Source organism: Puma concolor, chromosome B1 (genome assembly GCF_028749965.1).
Source record: "Puma concolor isolate L17-30 chromosome B1, mPumCon1.1.hap2, whole genome shotgun sequence".
Classification (NCBI taxonomy): domain Eukaryota; kingdom Metazoa; phylum Chordata; class Mammalia; order Carnivora; family Felidae; genus Puma; species Puma concolor.
In genome coordinates this window covers 39752364-39773889 of record NC_141670.1, presented here as the reverse complement: position 1 = coordinate 39773889, position 21526 = coordinate 39752364, and the positions used below count along the sequence as shown (strand labels likewise).

General features: G+C 40.3%; 1 protein-coding gene across 14 annotated transcripts in view; it reads left to right on the top strand.

Moving 5' to 3' along the window:
* CSGALNACT1 (chondroitin sulfate N-acetylgalactosaminyltransferase 1) overlaps nucleotides 1–21526 on the top strand; it is a 346168-nt gene that overhangs the window by 308976 nt on the left and 15666 nt on the right. For all 14 annotated transcript variants that reach the window (XM_086703540.1, XM_086703541.1, XM_086703537.1 and 11 more), the window contains one exon: nucleotides 7184–7285. In XM_086703540.1, the coding sequence (XP_086559666.1) occupies nucleotides 7184–7285 (102 nt within the window). The remainder of the gene's footprint in view (nucleotides 1–7183; nucleotides 7286–21526) is intronic.

Sequence of the window (21526 nt, the reverse complement as noted above, 5' to 3'; positions counted from 1 at the left end):
TGGGCCCTTTCTCTATTCACACACCAGTGTTGCACCCCGGAAGGTTTTAGGGTTTGTATGTTTGAGAAGAAGTAATCTACATCATTCACCTTACTTGAAGAAAAGTGTCTATTTGGGGACCTAATAGAGGTTCTTTCTTATTTCATTTGAGCCACAGATTATGTGAAAACATCTACCCAAGACTAGAAAATGATCAGCTGGAAATGATTTCATTTGCTATTCTGAAATGGGCACCCAATTGGTTGGTTGAAAGTCAAAATCAGTCTCATTTCGTGACACTGATCAGACTACTGAAATAATGAAATCCAGGAACTGTATAGTAATTTAGCTTGAGGTGAGGGGATGGAAAAGACCCACCAAACCAAAGATGAATATTATTTTTTATAGCCAGATTTCGGAAGGCCCTCATCACATACTTTTTCCCTCTTCAGGATAGAATGTAGTCTTCTTTTCTAATGCCTTTTGGCTAAGCAGTTTCCTCTTGTTGTCAGTACAGACCTTAGGTAGCATTTGGAGTCTAATGGGCCATTATGTATTATCTCATTTGCATGGGATATAATTAAAGCTAAATAATAGATTTTCTTCTCATACCTGATATATTTGAGTAGAAAATTGACTCAGAAAAGAATAGTGATATAATTTCCTTGCATCTATGCCTTCTTAGCCAATGAAACCCTTTCTCTGCTCCTCTCTACCTGTGTGGAGCCTCTTACCTGTCAAGGCTCAGCTTGAATACTCCTCTTCCATGATACCCCTTCTCCATCACTCAATAGGAATTAATCATACTCTTCTCAGCCCCTTGACTCGTTAGACCTCCAAAGTGTTGCTGCAGAGAGTCCATCCTGCCTTATACTCTTCAGCTGTTCATTCTTTCCAATATGCTGTCAGATCCCTGAGGCAAGTAGGGTGACCAGTTGTACCAGTTTGCTTGGGACTGAGGAGTTTCCTGGTATATTGACTTTCAGTGCTAAAACCTGGAGAATCCCAGGCAAACCTGGGTGGTTGGTCCCCCTACAGGCACCATTAATGATTATTTAAAAAAAAATCTTATGCCAATGAGAATAATGCATTGCACAACAAAGTTACTCAGTAAATCTTTTTGAGTCCATGTTTCCACTAGCCACTTAATCTGAGGTATAAAAACAAGTACCCCTAATTATATGAAAACATAGTCTTCCTCTGTCTCTCTCTTTCATCTTCTGTGGCAAGATGTCCAACCTCTTATGCACTCCCAGTCTTTCTAGTAATCCCTCAGGGACGTTTCACATATCCTCAAATATAAGTTCAGCTTCCACTGACTGCCCAGGCATCAGCTGCATGAAGCAAACTCACTGCTCTGACAACAGAGTTGTTGGCACTCACTAATGCCACGGAAGCTGCTGGTGCAGCCATCACTGTGCCAACACTGCCATGTTTATTCCCCAAAAGTCCTGGCTTGAGCTCCTGACACCCCCTCATAATCTTGTTTTCTGTACAGAGAGCCTTTCAGTGTTTCCTGAAGCCCCATATCTTTCTAGGACTCACCCATGAGTCCACAGGAGCCAGCTGAAGAGCAGGGATAACACTGGGGATGCACATTGTTTCACAATCACATACCTCTGATGACTCAAGTGTTTTACTGAACCTGATTCTTCCTTAAGATTGTGGTTCTGACCAGGGGAGCTATTTTGCACCTTCTACTGTGGCACGTTGGGTAAAGTCTGGAGACATTTTTGGTTGTCACAGCTGAGGTGGGGGTTTGGGAGTGTTACATCTGGTGAGTAGAGGCCAGGGATGCTGCTGGGCATCCTGAAATGCACAGGAAACTCCTTCCACAGTAGGGAATTATATGGTTCAAAATGTCAGTGGTGCTGAAGTTGAGAACCCCTTTGAGATGAGTTCTCTCCCTAAGAGTACAGCACTTCGTCCACATAGGCCTTGGGTTACCCTGTCCCCCAGTCCACCAGACTGCCCAGTCATACCTGACTACTCCCATCAGGAATGCAAGTTGAACAGTCCTTCCCCATGGCCAATTTACATTTGGAGTTTTGTTGAGGGTTCCTCCATGCTCCTCCTGGCCACACAAACTCACTGAGCTTTGTGGTAGAGTCCTGGACCAATTAAGACCAAAGCTGTGAGATTTCATAGGTACATCCTTCATCCTGCTAGGGTAACCTTAGGTATACAAATATCAGGCTGGTCCTTAAGAAACCTGGATTTTATGCCTGGCTGCCTCCAGAGCTTGGGCAGGTCATTGGAACTCCTTTCTTTACCTATGTACTGAGAGTGTAAGCGAAGGTCAACTACCTCTTTCTACCTCGTTCAGGTTAGTAACAGAACTCAAAGACTGTGATGTGCTTTTAGCCTCTTGGGAAATAAAAATATAGGTGTGTAAGTGACCAGGATATGTGTTTTCTGACTGCAAATATATCTTAATTAGTCCCTGTACTCTGTGGTACAATATCCTCTGGGAGAAGGAACTGTTGTTTTCCAGGAAAAAAATGTCTTCAAAAGACAAGGTCTTTGTGGGTTGCCTTTTTGTTTTGTTGTTGGTTTCCTTCCCTGAGCAAAAGCTTTTTATTTTGGTGTAGTCTTTTGCTTTTGTTTCCCTTGCCTGAGGAGACATGTCTAGAAAAATGTTTCTGTGGCCAATGTCAAAGAAATTACTGCCTGTGTTTTCTTCTAGGAGTTTCATGGTTTCAGGTCTCACGTTTAGGTCTTTAATCCATTGTGGGTTTATTTTTGTGTATGGAGTAAGAAAGTGGTCCAGTTTCATTCTTTTGCATGTCTGTCCAGTGTTCCCAACACCATTTGTTGAAGAGACTGTCTTTTTACCATTGTATATTCTCTCCTGCTTCATTGAAGCTTAATTGACCATATAATCATGGGTTTGTTTCTGGGCTCTATTCTCTTTCATTGATCTGTGTGTCTTATTTTTGTGCCAGGACCACACTGTTTTGATCATTATAGTTTTGTAGCATATCTTGAAATCTGGGATTGTGATACCTCTAGCTTTTTCTTCTTTCTCATTGCTTTGGCTATTCAGTGTCTTTTGTGATTCCGTACACATTTCAGTATTATTAATTCTGGTTCTGTGAAAAACGTTGTTGGTATTTTGATAGGGATTGCATTAAATATATAAGTTGCTTTGGATAGTATGGGCGTTTTAAGAATATTGGTCCTTCCAATCCATGAGTATAGAAATCTTTCCATTTGTTTGTGTCATCTTCAATTTATTTCAACAGTATTTTATAGTTTTGAGAGTACAATTCTTTCACTATCTTGGTTAAGTTTATTCCTAGGTATTTAATTATTTTTGGTGGAGTTGTAAATGGGATTGTTTTTGTTAATTTCTCTTTCTGCTGCTTCCTTATTAGTGTATGGAAATGTAACTGATTTCTATATATTAACTTTGTATCCTATTACTTTACTGAATTTATTTATCAGAAGATATTTGCAAATAACATATTTGATAACGGGTAATAGCCAAAATATATAATTAACTTATACAACTCAAAACCAAACAACAACAAATAATCTGACTAAAAAATGGGTAGAGGACCAGATATAGACATTTTTCCAAAGAAGACATACAGATGGCCAACAATCACATGAAAAGATGCTTACCATCACTCAACATCAGAGAAACGCAAATCAAAAGCACAATGAGATATCACCTTATACCCACTAGAAGGGCTAAAATAAAAAAAACACAAGAAATAACAAGTATTGGTGAGGGTGTGAAGAAGGAATCCTCATGGGCTGTTTGTGGGAATGCAAATTGGAGCAGGCATTTGGAAAACAATGTGGAGGTTCATCTAGAAATAAAAATAGAATTGCCATATGACCCAGTAATTCCACTTCTGGTATTTACCCCCCAAAATAAAACAGTAATGAAAACAGTAATTCAAAAAGATATGTGCCTCTTATGTTTATTGAAGCATTGTTGCAATAGCCAAATTATGGAAGCAGCCAAATATCCATCCATAGATGAATGGATAAAGAAGATGTGGTATAAGTACACAATGGAATATTACTCATCCATAAAAAAGAATGAGATCTTGCCATTTGCAACAACATGGGTGAAGCTAGAGAATATTATGCTAAGTGAAATAACTCAGAGAAAGACAAATACCATATGATCTCACTCATATGTGGAAGAAACAAAACAAATGAACAAAGAAAAATGAGACAAGCAAAAAAACCTCAGACTTTTTATTTAAAAATTTTTTTTAATGTTTATTTATTTTTGGGACAGAGAGAGACAGAGCATGAACGGGGGAGGGCCAGAGAGAGAGGGAGACACAGAATCTGAAGCAGGCTCCAGGCTCTGAGCTGCCAGCACAGAGCCCGACGTGGGGCTTGAACTCATGGACCGTGAGATCATGACCTGAGCCGAAGTCGGACGCTTAACCGACTGAGCCACCCAGGTGCCCCAAACCTCAGACTCTTAAATACAGAGAACAAGCTGATGGTTGCCACAGAGGAGGTGGGTGGGGGATGGGTGAAATAGGTGAAGGGGATTAAGAGTGCAGTCATCTTGATGGGCACTGAGGAATGTGTAGAATTTTTTAATCACTATATTGTACACTATATTGTAAGTAGGATTGTGGAGCTAATACAAAGAAAGCATCCATGTGAAATGAAGAGCTTCCCTGAAGGGTTCTTAGGAAGCTGGGGTTCCTTGACACTTATATGGCTTTGCTGTAACCTGACCATGGTCATTATAGAGATGTGCTCTCAGGGGCACCTAAGTTAGCTCGGAGGATCCAGGCATAAACAATCACACCAAAACACAGACATCTCCACATACACAGTCACCCACATACACACTATTTTCTCACACACATTGTTCCAGGTGATGGAGTCTAGTGAGAATTATTTTGAAAAATATAAAAATCACACATTCAGACAGATTGGTGATGGTGTTTCCATAGTACTTGTGCTCATTCTCTCGTAGAGCATTTGTTTATTGTGTTCTAGGTAGTTTTAGTTATGTACAGTAGATAGATAACTTATCAAGGGCAGAAATGTTTTATTCATTTTTTTAAGATCCCCTGGTAGAGCATCTGCCACGTAGTAGGTTGCTTGTTTGGTTATTGTTTGTTAAAGGAAGGAAGGAAGGAAAAAATGAGTAAATGAAATGGAACCCTGGAGGAGCACCTCAGAACCAATTCTGCTTTGCCTTTTTGGGAAGCCTCAGCTGGCGAAAGAAGAGTGAAGGGCCAGTGTATCTCTGTTTTATTCCTTGAAAACAGGGAAGTGCTTTGAATAGATTTTTAAATGCCAGCAAAGATGTTACTAGAAAAACAAGAATGCTTTTTATGCAGGCTCAGCGGGTGACCCTCTCCTGATTCTAGGATAAATTTTTTCCAACTACACACGCATTTTGAAAGCACATTTTTCCTGGTGCTTGGCTCTCTGTGTGTTCTTTTATTCTACCCTGGCAAAGAAAGTTAAAGCATTATCTGGCAAGTTAGCAAAAGAGATCTTTTATGGAAGAGAATTTTGTTGTCAGTAGGTATGGTTTAGACTGCAGGGACTGAGGCTGTGAGGGAGCTCTCAGTTTGAAGCACTTTGTCACATGCTGGGCCTCTGTTCCTGGTTCCTTGTCTGTCTAAGAGCTCTGCCATCAGACTGCATTTCAGAGGCAGCTCTTACCTTTAATTCACGGGAAAGAAACAGATTCTCAGAACCAAGCCTGTGACCAGGACGAGTCCTGCATGCTTCTAGCCTCGGGTCAATATCATCTTCCCTGATATTTCTTCCATCTGGGATTCTCTTCTTCCTCTTCTCTTCCTCTACCCTAACCCTCCTTCAGGCCCCAGCCATTCCAGCTGATAGGATTTGCTGTGTTTTCTGAACTGTCTCCTTGTTATTTGTGCCATGAGGTGTCATTATTTTATTTGAGTTCATTTTATTTCCCAAGCATGTTGAGCAGAGGAACCAGATCTCCTACATCTTTGGATTTCTCCCAGCGAGGCAGTCACTCCTTTTTGATGGCATTATAAAAAAAAAAAAAAAAAAAAAAAAACAAAACATTGAATAAATTAGCCTCTGCAGTTAGAGCTCAGGGATTTTCAGAAAGCTGTTATGTGGACTGTTGTTTGGGGGGTTAAGGAAAGTAGTGAATATAGAGACAAAAGGAATAAAAAGGAAGGACATGCAAAATGTCAAAATATCACAAAATATCCAACCAGTAGAATCTTTCATTAATTTGCTTCCAGAAAACTCTTATTTAAACTGTGCACACACATATATGTGTACACCTACATGTACACACATATTTACACACATGTACTTACACATATACACACATATGTTCATATACACATACCTAATTTATGCACATATCACAAATGTATATGCGGTAAACCCTCAGCGGAGTATCTTACCAGATTAGCTAGGTGTTACCATTTAGAGAGCAGGACATAGGCAAATAAATAAGCTTTGGTAGAGAAAGTAGGTCTAGACCAGTCCAGAGCCAGAGGCCTGGCCCAAAGAGGGCTGTCAGGACCCTGGAGCCTGAGGTGCCAGGTACCTGGGACAATTGGTCACAGGGAGGAGAGACAGGGAAGTAGTGCAGGTGATTGTGGGTGCTCGGGAAGGTGTGACCCAGGGAAGGTGCATAGAGCAGCTGCGCTCCAGCCTGGTCATTCCCTTGAGGTATGAAGAAAGGTTTCTGGAGCCCTACATGAAAGAATCTTTTACCTTTGCTTATTCAGTCTTGAAGACTGTTTGTGTTTGGCACACGCAGGAAAGCTCATAGACAAGGATTCTTGTCTCACCTTCTCTGGATTTTAGCTTTCTCATCTGTAAAATGGAATCTATGTTTATGTCTTCTGTACTTCATAGACTTCTTATGTCAAAGAAGGGTAATAAGGCCCCAGTGACCTTTCCATGACACTAGGTGACCCCGATGGGCTAAGCCTGTGGCAGATCAGTCAGACCTGTGGCCTCTTGTGTCTGAGTTTCATTTACTAGATCTGCACGTTTAAATTTCATTGTTTTCTCCGTAAGATATGTATCAATACAGGTAATTGTGATGGCCAGCCAGAAATGGCTTGCTGACCCATCTCTGCTCTTTCGGTAGTTCACTCAGTTTACTTCGAGAACCTTTTGCACTTTACAAAACAGGTATTTGTTTGGACCTTGCCTGTTATTGTGAACACAGGACCAGACATACATGTGTTTTGTTTTCTAGGGAGATGTGCATCCAACAGGATGGGAGAATTCATCTCACAGTTGTTTACTTTGGGAAGGAAGAAATGAATGAGGTCAAAGGAATACTTGAAAACACTTCCAGGTAAGTACGATGTGAACTGTCATAAGGACTCATAGTAACTGAGCTCAGAGACATACATCCAAGGATTGAACTTCTGCTTCAGTTTTGTTTTCCTTAACACTGTGGGTCAACTGGGGGATTGAATGTTTGCCAGCTGTGCACCCTCCTTCCCCGGGAGACCACCCCACCTGACGCTGGTCCCCGCTGTGCAGGGCATTAACTTTGACAATTGAGATAAACTTCCCTGAGCTGTAAGGATGGGGCCACAGGCTTCCTGGAGATTCTGCATGACTGGATGTCTCAGCATTGCTGATCTGGGAACTTGATGTCACAGAGTGGGAATGAGGGATGCCATATGTGTGTAGCGAGCTCCAGCTGAGTGCTATCCGTGCTCCAGTTTCATCCACTTAGCAAATGGTCTCACCCTGTTGACTTTCATTCATTATGCATATTGAGAGATTAGGGGGAAGTCAGGAGTGATGGCTAGGACAGGATCATTGATTAAGCCTATTCAGCTGAACAGAAATTATCTAACACAAAACTTTAGACTTAGGCTTGTATTTTTGTACTTCACTGATCAATTGTATGGGGGAATAAATGAAAGCATCCCAGATGGACTTTTCCCCTACCCACATAAATGGACAAGTATTTAATAAATATCTCGGGCATTTTCTACTAGTGAGGAGGCCAGAATGGTACAGCCACGCTCCCTTCTGGTTTGCTGTGGAGGACTGCAGACCTCACTTGAGTAATCAGGTGGGTGGTTTCTCCATAAGTGAAGCTTGGAGGGTGGTCAGCAGTACTCAGAAGCAGAAATAGTCTGAAGAACTCCATATGGTCTAAATATAAACAGAGCCCCCTGTTTTGAGTTTCTGGTAAATGGGAAGAGGATGATAGTCCACAGATAAGATTACAAGATTCAGAGCACTTTTTGTATTTATTTTCATACTTTGTTACTAATTTTGTATTAATGGGCACAAGATCAGAATGCTAATTATAATAACTCAAACGTTCTAAAGCAGTCCACTGGTCAAATTTCGTCCATCTCTTGTTTCTGTAAATAAAGTTGTATTGCAATGCAGGCATGCTTCTTTGTTTACATATTATTTATGTCTGTTTTTGTGCTATAACCGCGGAGTTGAGTAGTTGTGACAGAAACAGTATGACTTGCAAAGCCTAAACTCTTACTCTCCACTCCCTTATAGAAAAAGTTTGCTGACCTCTGTTCTAAAGCAGTATGGAATTCAGAGTTTGAAACCAGTAACAGCTTAAAAGCTAGGCCCCTGTGGAAGGGCGATCAAAGAGAGTAGAATAACTGATTATCCGACATGTAAGTAAAATAGAAATCTCTCGACTCCAATGTATTTCAGTATCCTTTTCATCTCTGCTTCAGAATGAGGTGCATGGATTATTAGAATTCACGTCCTCTGCCTAGTGGATAGGTTTTAACATCTCTGGAAGTATCCATTCCTGGGCATGGATCTTTTTTTTTTTTTTTTAAGTTTCCCAGTTTCTTCTAACACATAGCCAGGATTGAGAGTCATTGTTTGAGAAAGCGGTGGGCCACCCCAGGGGCTGCCCAGGAGAGGCCTTAATTGCAGCCAGCTGTCCCAGTCCAAGGTATTTTTAAGTAGTTATCCAGGTGACTGTAAAATGCAGTCAAAACTGGGTCTGTCACCTTCTGAGCACATTAAAGGACATTTGCTGATTAGTATAACAAAATTGACATAAATCTGATGGATAAGTGGAAGGCCAGTTTTGATGTTGTTATGGGAGATACCCTTTCTAGTGACTGGAATGCTTAATGACTCTTATTAAGGTGTTCTTCTCTCTATCAAATTACCTGGCAAGCTGAATACTTGGTCAGAAGGTTGCTTGGTGAGCAAAGAATGAATAGAATCTGAACAAGAAAAGTAGAATCATTTCAGTGGTAGGGACGGTTTACTTAAAGTTTTGGAAAATTCCAAGTGAGTAATCTATCCATAACTGAGAACTTTGTGCTAGAGACTGAGTCCATCAGTGCTTTAAAGCCGTGCTATGGAAACTCTAGAGAAATTAATTGGAACCCTATTTTTCTGTGTTGATGTTCTCATTGTGCTAACTGGGGATATCTGCAAGGTTGATGTGGCGGGTCCTACCCCCTCCCGGTGTTGCTTTCATCAGACAACCTCCCATAGGATGCCCCACCCTCCACAGCCAGCTTGAGTTGACTTTAACAGGGCAGCACCACCACACCGCCTTCCAGATCACTCTCCCTAATCACCTATTGCCCGAGCCTCCTACCCAAACTGGCTTTAATTTCTAACCTTGTCTTGATGACTTACTGTCCCCATCCAAACTGGGAGGCGTGGTTCGCCCCTTCGTCTTGGTTCCCATTATTGTCTTCTCCTTGGAATTCTCTCCATCCTCCTTTCTATGCACTCAGACCCCTACCCTTTTATCCCCACCCCACCCCTGAGTGCCCACTTCTAGAGCTCTTCCTGACCAGTCCTCTCTCTGAACTCAGACTACACTCCCTGTCAGCATCTCTTCTGTTTGGCACTTGGCATATGATTTGGGTATTCACATTTCTTTCTTTTGTCCTAACTATAGACTATCAGCTGCTTAGTAAGTAGTACCATATGTACCATATCACGTGGCTCTTTGTAACTCTGGCACCTAACATGGAGTCATAGTCAGAAAACATTCAGTGTTTGTTCATCAAGAGAAGGGCAATGCCAGGTACACAGTATATTTGTATTCTTAGTAAACTATATGAAAGCTTGTATAATAAGCCCTATTTAGATGTAATTTTTATCATTCTTTTAAGGTGGTAAAATGCATCTTATATTTGAATAATAATAACCATTATTATTTACATGAATTATTTAATATTCACAGCAACCTTATGACACAGATGCTGTCATTAGCCCCATTTCATAGAAGAAGAAACTGAGGCTTGGAGAGGTCATTCCTCAGGCTGCCATCCCTACCACATGGGAGAGCCAGGATCTGAACCTCATCCGTTAATTACTGGTACTCACAGGCTTAACATTGCACCAAATTTTTACTCCAGTTTATTTCCTTCTGAAACCCACAATTGTCAACTGAAAATAATAAGAGTTGAAATCAGCCTAAATGATATTTTACTTCATTAGGATACCAGCATTGTGATTAAACTGTTTTAAATGCAGCTAAATGTATATATATATTTAGAATATCTTTTAAAAATCTAGTTCGACTCATGCCATGTTTGTACTCTGTCTATAGATTTATGCTTACTTGGTTGAGCTTTACATTTCCACTGATGGCTGTAGATCAGTGTTTTGGAAACTGCAATTTGTGATTCATTAGAGGGTTGTGAAAAAGCTTTAGTGGGTTATGTCCAGTGTTTTTAAAACATTGCAATAGAATAGGATAAAAATATCAAAGTGCATTACAAGAAGTAAGGATAAATATTGTTTTAGAACACTATAAAGTGTGTGTGTGTGTGTGTGTGTGTGTGTGTGTGTCTACTGTGTCATGATGTATAACATACTCCTTTGTAAGGGTTGTAGTCAAAATATTAGCAGCTTTTAAAAAGCTACTTCCATAGATAACAGTACAAATCAGTTTCTCAATATCTGATTCTTTTTCCATAGAGTTTTCCATCTTAAGTTGCAGTTAATCTCAGATTAAAGCCTAGCTTAATTTTTCTCAAATAGAAATGTGCTTTGGGAATAACCTGGGGTGCTTTTTAAAACACAGATTCCTGAGATCCAGCTTCAGAAGTTTTGAGTCAGTAGGCCTGAGATGAAGAAGCTTGGTAATGAACACTTGGCAATGAACAACCCCACATGTGATGCTGATTTGGGTGGCCCATGGCCCACACTTTGCTGGCCTAGGTAGACATTTGCTTGGAGCTGTGTATTAGGAAATTAAAAAAAAAAACTGGCATGAGTTAACATTTTCTACATTGCAACTTCATCTTTGTCCAATCATAAGGATACAAAGGCATCTCTCAGAGGTATTATCTCTGAGATCAAAGTACTAGAAATGAGACACTGCCCTGTCATTGCAAGTATGTGACATAAAAGAGGGTTTTTTTTTTCCTGTGTGTTGTCAGGGACCTGCCTTACTACGGTGTGTGTCATCATTTCGTGCCTCTTTGAAAAGGTTTGTTTGACACATCCCCTCAAGGACGTGATTTTTATCAGGACATCCCAGAAGAAAATTGGGGAGAAAGGTTTTATTCTGGTGTGTTTTCTTTTCATTTGTTTCTTAAATTTGAGCAGAATTGTTGCTTTGCTTTAATTTTTCCCTAAGGAATTTTAAGATACTATATCATTTGCTAAAATAAAAAAAAAACAACACAGCAAATACTTCCCAAGAAGATAAGGAGTCTTGAACCCTGGGAAGCACCTCACATATTAAGGCAGCATCTCAGGCCTGTGGCCATTCCATTCCTGGCATTTGCAAGAGGGTCTAAGTATGATTCTTCTTGGTACAGATTCTGCTCTTTTTGGAGATGTGCCTGTATTAGGTGTTCTAAATTGTTCTTTGGGGGATTTGAACATAGCATATAGAGTATATTATTGTAATAATGTTAAATTTCCTGAGTGTGATTATTATATTGTTATAATGTTATAAAGGAGAGTGGCCTGGTTCTTGGGAGATACTTCTCTTCAAGGGTAAAGTTGTCACCATATCTGCAACTAACCCTCAAATCGTTCAAAGCAGGTAGGCAGGCAGGAAGGCAGGCAGGATGTTAACACTTGGTAAACCTAGGTGAAAGATATGTGGATACTTATAGGTTATTGTTATATTTGTGAAGGTTTGAAATTTTTTCAAATAAAAATGGTAGGAAAATATATTATGAAAAAAAATTAAATGATATTGTTTATAAAATGAAATATAATTCAACAGTTAAATAAAGGTGATGTCACCAAAAATGGTAGAATAAAAACTTGTGTAAATGCTTTTCATAAAGCAATGAGAAAATGGCTAAAAATTGTCAGAATCAACTTTTTAAGAACTCTAGAAATTAAACAAAACTTGCAATAATCTGGAAAATGTTTATCCAAGAAAAATGACTGAATTTTTGTGCAGCTTTAATTTGCCTTATTACCACCTTCTCCTTGGCTTTTTGGTAGCCTTGGAATCCAATAACTCACAAGCACAGCAAGAACCACAGCCTGGCAGCCACCAGGGGCCACAATGGGACAGGAGCTCCTTTAAAGCATCATTCCCAGAGAAATGTCATGATCCGACCTGTCTGGAATTCTCTGGAAGTCTCTATTCACAAGGTTGTCTTTATTTGACCTGATTCAGAGCTCTCCCAGTGGAAAAAAGCCTTTCCTCCAAAACACAGTTATAGGAAGTCTGTAATTTTGTGGCTGCCTGAGGTGTGGTAGATAAGAGTTTAGGCAAACAACAGATTAACCAAAAAGCATAAAAGGTGAGGCTGAGGAGTGAGATCTCCACTGGGGCTTTGAAAAGCTCAAATACATTCCTGGGGATCTAGAAGGCCATGCACACATCTAGGGCTCTGCTCATACTTAGGAAAGATGTGAGCAGGCCCTAACCTTTCACCTCTGGTGGACCTTGAGACTTTGTGCAAGAAGCACACAAAGGCAAAGATAAGCTGTCAACTACCTAGTTGAATGTTGATAGCATGCCCCAACGTGTACACAAAATCCATTGGCAAATATTTGGAGACTTATTGGTTCTAGGCATTTAAAGAAATCTCTGTCTAGTCATTAGCTTACCACTAAGTGGTCACACACAACAAAGAATGCAGACTTTACGGAATTAGTTCAGGAAAGTCACTAAACAAGTAACAACAACAGAGAACAACAGCAACAAACCCTGAGAAAGGAGTTGATTCTGATTTCCAGGGTTACATTATTTAAAATGTTAAGTTTTAAACAAAAAATTATGAGGTATGCAAAGAAACAAAAAGGCTCATGCACAGGAAAAAAAAATCAATTATTAGAAATTATCCCTGAGGAAGCCCAGGTGTTGGACTTACTGGACAAAGACTTTAAAACATCTGTATTAAATATGTTCAAAGAATTAAAAGAAACCATGTTTAAAGAACTAATGATAACTATGAGAACCAAGTCATTCCAGTTAGAACTATGTCTTACCAAATAGAAATAGAACTTCTAAAGAAGAACCAAATAGAAATTCTGGAATTGATAAAGTACAATAACTAAAATGAAAAATTCACTAAGGGGTGCTGAGCATGTTTTGAACAGGCAGAAGAAAGAATCTGTGGACTTTAAGATAGGTCAATTGATATGCTTAGGTTTGAGAAACAAAAATAAAAAAGGATGAAGACTTATAAGATACCATCAAGCATGCCAAAATAGACATAGTGGGAGTCCCAGAGGAGAGGAGAGAGATAAAGAGGCAGAAAAAATATTTGGAGAAATAATGGTCCCAAACTTCCCAAATTTAATGAAAAACATGAATCTATACATTTAAAAAGCTCAAAAACTCCAAATAGGAAAATTCAAAGAAACACACAGTAAATATATCATAAGCAAACAGTTGAAAGACAAAGACAGAGAGAGAATCTTGTAAGTGGCAAGAGTGAAGCACTAATTGGTTCCAAGGAATTCTAAATAAGAGCAATGGCTGATTTCTTGTCAGAAACAATGGAGGCCAGACAGTGGGATGGCATATTCAAAGTGCTGGAATAAAAACACTCAACCAAGAATTCTATATTCAGCAGAACCATTCATCAGAAATGAAGGGGAAATTAAGACATCCTCAGATAAACAAGAACTAGAGACTTCATCACTAGCAAACCTGCCCTACAAGAAATATGAAAAGGAGTTCTTAGGACTGAAATGAAAGGACACTAGACAAACTCGAATCCTTGTGAAGAAATAAAGACTTCCAGTAAAAGTAACTACATAGGGAAATACAATACAGTATTGTATAAATGTATTTTTTTGTTTATAACTCTTTTCTCCTATCTGATTTAAAAGTTAACTGCATAAAGAAGGATCATCTACCTGTATTAGATAGACACAGTACGTAAAGATGTCATTTTAATACAACACCAAGGAGGGGAGAGGGAATGGAGGACCATGTTTTGTATGCTGTCAAAATTAAGTATTTCTTCAGAAAGAAAATCTGACTAGACTTAGAACATGTAAATGGATTTAAATAGGAATCAGAAAACTTTCCCTAAAGAAAAGGCCAGGCCCAGATGTCTTCACTGCTGAGATCTACCAGTCATTAAAGAACAAATTAATACCAATGCTTCACAGACTTTCAGAATTTACAAGGGAGAACACTTCCCAACTCATCCTATGAGGTCTATGATACCTTAAACAAGTAAAGACATCATAAGAGAAGAAAACTGCAGACCAATATCCCTTATAAATATAGGGTGCCGAAATCCTCACAAAATACTAGCAAACTGTATCCAACATATAAAAAGGATTATACACCATGATTAAGTGAAATTTATCCCAAGAATGCAGGGTTGATTCAACATACAAGAATCAATCAATGTAATACACTAAACTGCATGGCCATCTCTATACACACAGAAAAAGCATTTGAAAAAACAGCGATTTACTTATTCTGGATATTTCATATAATGGAATCCTATAATATATGACCTTTTGTGTCTGGCTTCTTAACAATGGTGTTTTCAAGGTTCATCCACACTGTAGCATGTGTCAGTAATTCACTACTTTTTATGTTATTATTTTTGATGCTATTGTAAATGTGATTAATTTCTCTTTCATTGTATATAAAAACACAAACTGATTTTATGTTATTTTGTATTGTGAAACATTACTGAATTCATTAGTTCTAACAGTTTTTTTGGTGACGTGGTTAGGATTTTTTTTTTAATGTTTGCTTATTTTTGAGAGAGAGAGAGAGTGAGAGAGAGAGAGAAAGTGGATGCGGGAGGGGCAGAGAGCAAGAGAGACACAGAATCCAAAGCAGGGTCCAGGCTCCAAGCTGTCAGCACAGAGCCCAACGCGGGACTCGAACTCATGAACCATGAGATCACAACCCGAGCTGAAGTCAGAGGTTTAACTGACTGAGCCACCCAGGCACACCTTTGGTTAGTGTTTTTATGTGTAAGATCATGTTGTCTACAAACAGAGATAATTTTACTCCTTTCTTTCTGATTTGGATGCCTTTAATTTCTTTCCCTTGACAAGTTGCTAGGGCTAACATTTCTATACTATGTTGAGTAAGAGTGGTCTTGTTCCTGATCTTAGAGGAAAGGCTTTTAACTTGTCACTGTTGAGTATAGTGTTAGTTGTAGGTGTGTCATCTATGGCCTTTATTATGCTGAGGTATGTTCCTTCTGTACCTAATTTGTTCAGAGTTTCAACATCATCATGAAATGATGTTGAATTTTGTTAAATGTTTTTTTCTGCATCTGTTGAAATGATTAGATGATTTTTATCCTTCATTCTGTTAATGTGGTATATCATGTTTATTAATTTGCACGTGTTGAACCATCCTTGCATCCCAGGGATGCATCCCACTTGCTCATTATGTATCATCCTTTTAATGTATTGAATCTGGTTTTCCAATATTTTATTTGAGAATTTTTGCATCTGTGTTCATCAGGGATATTGGCCTGTAATTTTCTTTTCATGTCATGCCCTTGTCTGGCTTCAGTATTAGAGTAATGCTGGACTTATAAAATGAGTTTGGAACTGTTCCTTCCTCTGCAATATTTTGGGAGAGTTTGAGAAGGATTGGTATTAATTCATCTTTAGATGTTTGGTAGTATTTTCTCATGAAGCCATCTGGTCCTGAGGCTTTTATTTGTCGGAGATGTTTGATTACTGATTCAGTCTCCTTGCTTATTATTGGTCTGTTCAGATATTCTATTAATTTATGGTTCATTCTTGGTAAGTTGTACGTTTCTAGGAATTTATCTATTTCTTCTAAGTTATCTAATTTGTTGGCATATAATTATTCACAGTAGTCTCATGATATTTTGTGTTTCTGTGGTATTAGTTGTAATGTCTCCTCTTTTGTTTATTAATTTGAGTAATGTCTCTTAAATCTTTCCTAGGTAGTCTAGCTAAATGTTTGTCCATTTTGTTTATCTTTTCAAAAGAAATTTGCTAAAATGGAGTTGTATCAGCTGACTTGTATAAGCTTAGAATCTAGAAAAAATCTAGAAAAGCTGCCTTGAGAGTATGTTTAGTTTTAAATTCTTGACCATATTTGAATGTTTTCATTAAGTAGAACTCATAAGCAATTTCAATATTTAGAGCTGTTAGATTTAAATTTTAAGTTATACATTGAATATAATACTAGTTTTTGTGTAAATTTTTAAAGTATTTTTTAATGAAGGGCTATTGTGGGAAGTGCGACATTAAGAGAATTTTCTTGTAATGGTGGGAAGAAGTCTGTATGAGAGTAAATCATATTAGACAACAAGATCTTTTATCATTTTCAATCCAGCAATTCTGGGAAATGTAAGTCAATTAGAGAAATTAAATCTCCAGTAGAAACAGTAGCTTTCTGAGGTCATTGTAACCTCTAAAAGAATGATTGTATATAACTTGGAGGAGTCCCTGTGCACCAAACTTATTCTATAAAAGAAGAGAATTGAATGAGAGACTTGAGAGTTTCATCAGTCAATAATACAATTCAAGAAGAAAAGAAGAAAGAATAATTGTGAGTAATCATGTGGCCTTTCGGAACTGCATATTCTGATTCTTAGTAGGAAATTACATGGCATAGAATTTAGTGCCCTCACTCTACCATGAAAGATGCCCATTTTTCTTACCAGGCCATTACTTTGTGTGTACCACTAAATACTACATTTCCTTGTATGGATAAATTAAATATTTCAAACCAAATTGTATCTTATTTTTCTCAGCTCTCTTTGTTATTTACATATTTTTCATCTTTCTAAAAGGATGGGTTTGTGCCTGTCCTTTGGAATCTGTTGGTTGGAAACTCTTTCTGATGACGTGTGGGGGCTAAAGCAGGACCCACCTGAGGGAAGAAAGAGGAATCTGGGCAGTGCCCTCCAACAGTGACAGGTCTGAGATGTACCTAAGCTTTTCCCATGGATTCATCCCTTGATTTATCTGATGCTTCTTGATCACCCACTATGTCCCTACCTCTGTGTGCCACTTACTGCATACTGCCAGATCATCTCGGAAGGTGTAAAAAAAAATGCATTCCCTGCCCGCCAAGAACTTAGAGTGGTGAGGTCATCAAGTATATGTCTATATAGGCAAAGGCACAAGAAGGCACCGGGCACAGGACAGATGGAGAACTGGGCAAAGTGCATGGGAGCCCAGAGAGGGCACTTCAGTTTGCAGCAAGGCATAAGAGGTAGTGACACTTGACTCAGGTTGTGGAGACTGAGTAGGGTTTTCTCTGGAGTGGATGGAAGAAGTGTATTCCAGAGACAGGAGGCCCCAGCCATGGTACACCATCAGTGACCATTTTCTGGCTGCTCACTGTGGGGTGGGGGGTTGTGGACAGAGGACAAAACAGGGTCCTTGCCTGTGCACTTCTGTGTTCTGCGTTTTTGGGTTATAGTCTCATGGCTGTGTTGTGCACATTCCCAAACCCACTGCTAGACCCCATTGGTGTTGAAATGTGTCCTTGCTTTTGCATGGCCTCACTGCCTCTTAATACACTATTTCATACACTGTTGAGCAGGAGTACTCTGGCCTAGTGAGCAAGTCCCCCCCCCCAACCCCCCGAGTAAAGATATGGGATGCATTGAAGGAGGGGCCTGGTTATCTCGCAGAAGCCAATTTCTCTTCATCTCGTTGTGCTCTGTGTTCTGGAGCTGGTGCTGATGAGTTTGAGATGAGAAGAGGGTGTCCGCTTCCAGGCCCAGAGGTTTGACAATGTGTTAATCTCTCTGTTCTGGAAAAGTGGGAAAGTGAAGCTGTTCTGATTCTTTTTCTGGTGTTTCCAGTTCAGCCCCCTTTGTTAGTAGAGAATTTCTTTGTTAATTATCAGAGGCCCTTCTTGACAGCAAGAGGAGAGCAAAGGGTTCCTCCAGACATTGGGCAATTATAAGTATTTTGGATGAGTGATCAGGAGGAAGGACCGTACTATTACCCAGCTCCAGACAGACTCATAGCTGAGCTCAGTAACCTGGCAGCCATGCTGGGAACCACAGATGGATGACAGTTAGCCCTGGGCCTTCTCCAATACCCATGACTGGCTGATGGTGCCTCCCAGGCCACAGATGACTCTGTCCCATGCTGCCTCCTTGTGCACTCATGTCCAGCTCCCTGGTTCAGGCCTTCAGTGCAGAGCCAACACTGTGAGGCTGACAGTAACAATGCTGTTGGTCAGTGCTGGTCATGGTGGATGAGGCAGCCAGGCAGAGGTGGGTGGGGCAGGGTTCTTTGCGGGGATGAGGGTTCAGGGAAGCAGAGGTTGCTGGTACCATGTGGGTACCTGCCCACATGGAGCATAGGGGCTGCTGTGTGGACAGTGAGTGGACAGAGCCGAGTGCCATGCCCTGCAGCTTTCTGCATGGCCTGTAGACACACTGAGAGTGGCTTTGGAGTGCATTTTCAGATTGGGTAGTGCTGTGGACATAATGTGGATCATCTCATCCTTGTAGAGAGGTTGAATGAAGAGAAAGGAAGCAGATTGTCTTTTACATTAGGGCCATATGGAGGGTCCCTTGGCATCTGTTTTCCTGAATTCTTTCTCTAGAGGCAGCACATTGAAGCATAGAAGCTGATGTTTTAAGACTTTTCAAAAAAGTTCTTCCAAACAAAGGTCATTTCAAACACTAGGCCCAGTGTTCTCTCCACCCCTTTTCCTAGTGACTGTGAGTGACAGACAAGCTCCCAACCCCCATCTTCCTCCCTCCTCTGCCCCCTGCTGCAGCACAGCAGCTGGAAGCAGGGTTTGGGAAATTTGGAGGCAGAACAAACTAGTTTAAGTTACATATTGGGTAAGTGCATACTTCAAATTACCACTTTCTCCTTGAAATTTGTGGCACTCATCTGTCTCTACCATTCACTCAGTCCTGTCATGTAGTTAATGCGGTTACCTCTGTTTCTAATGCTGCTTTGTGTTTTTTTTTTTCTAAGATTTTATTTTTTTTAATCTCTACACCCAACGTGGGGCTCCGACTCACAACCCCAAGATCAAGAGTCACACACTCCACTGACTGAGCCAGCTAGGTACCCCTGCCATGTGTTCTTATTTAAGTATTCAACGTGACTTAACTTTTGTAAAAATTTGATATATATATATACAATGGACGCTGTTCAAGGAGGAAAGTCAGCAGTTCCTTTAACACAACATGTTAAGGAGCAGCATTTCTCTTCCTTTGGTGAAAGTTGCTTGCTGTTGTTCAAATATAAAGCATTTTTATACTTGAACTCTCTAATGATAGATCCTGGAAAACCTCCTGGAGGAGGTACCTGAATTATGAGTCAGAAACAAGCTGAATAAGGAAGGCTCTGCTCAAGGACATGCCAGTCCTCCCTGCTCTGCCAATTAGCTAACAGATATCCCTGCAGTCTGGGAGGATCCCAAACAGTATGAGCCTTGAGACAAATCAAGAAAAAGACCCACTACTGGCTGTTAGAAAAAAGATGAGCCCCTGGGTGTGGATAAGTCCTATGAGAACTGGCAGGAGACTCCCTTAGAGGAAGAGGGAAAAATGTAGGCACCTTCCCAGGGTAAAACTTTCCTGAAAACCTCCTACTTAGGGCAGAAGGAAGTGGGTTGAGCTTGCCTTACAGGAGCTGGGCCTATCCTAGCTAGGGCCAGGATAGGTCCTGAAGAGGCTTTGGAGCATAACGTCAGTGCTACTCACAGAAAATATGAACTGGGGCCATCTACCGGGAGAATCCCTCCAAAGGTAGAGCAGTGCTGAACTGAAGGCAGAATCTCAGGAAAACAGAATTTTAGAGTGGAAAGGACCCTCTGGGCTCTGTAACCATCAAGTCACAATGAGGAAACTAAGGCAAAAGAAGTAAAATGACTTCCCCAAATAGATTAGAGGCAGAGCTAGGATTAGAGTCATTCCTCTGTTCACACCTTTAATCACAAACATATGTAGAGCCCCTATTGGGGGCGGGTACGGTTCTAGGCCCTGGATCCAGGTTTACTGACTCAGACACCAGTGCTCTTCCAGTCACCAGGCCTCCTGCCTTGATCTAAATCTGAAAAGTGTGTCTGGCTTTGGACTTAGGTGAAGTTGGGCCCACAGATTCCAGAGATGAAAAACCAAGCTCACTCCCAGATCTGAAAGAAGATGATAAGGAAGGAGTAGCACGACTAGTTCTACTGATTAAATTACCAGATACAAGTACAACTTAGCATTGGAAAAGTTTCTGATTCTATATTTGTGTTGACCTTTACCCTAGATGGTTACTTGGAATACAAACTTTAAAATGGAAATTTTTTTTTGTATTTGTTTTGAATACATCAAGATTAGAGACAAGTGGGGCACCTGGGAGGCTCAGTTTGTTGAGCATCCAACTCTTGATTTTGGCTCAGGTCATGATCCCAGGGTTGTGGGATCAAGCCCTGTGTCAGGCTATGCACTGAGCATGGAGCCTGCTTGGGATTCTCTCTTGCTCTCCCAATGTCCCTCTCCCCAGCTCTCTCTCTCTTTCTCAAAAAAAAAAAAAAAAATGATTAGGGAGGAGTTAGGAATGGGTAGAGGGAAGAGTCAGGCTGTGGAAGGAGAGGAACCATTATGAAAAGAAGGCCCGTGTGAGCAGGAAAAGGGAGATTTGCCGAATGCCAGGCCCCTGCACACACAGGGTTAGGACTCAAAGTAGTTCTCTAGTTCTATCTGGCAGAAGACAATCCCTGTCCCTCTAGGTACAACATGAGTTCCTGGAATTTCTGCTTAAGACATTCCCCATTTCAGGAGCACCTGAGTGGCTCAGTCGGTTGAGCATCCGTCCAACTTTGGTTCAGGTCATGATCTCGCGGTTCGTGAGTTAGAGCCCCGTGTTAGGCTCTGTGCTGAAAGCTCAGAGCCTGGAGCCTGCTTCGGATTCTGTGTCTCCCTCTCTCTCTGACCCTCCCCTGCTCACACTCTGTCTTTCTCTAGCTCTCAAAAATGAATAAATGTTAAAAAAAAATTAAAAAAAAGACATGCCCCATTTCAGAAGCTTCTGATGTCCTTGGGAAAGAACAGCCAAGTGAAGAAATGTCTTGGCTTTACTACCACAGGCCTGGGAATCCTCACCTGTGCTAATGATAGCAATTGCTCATGTTTACATACTGCTTTAGACTCTTGGCAGTGTTTATCTAACTAATCACTCTGTGAGATAGTTAAGGTGGGTG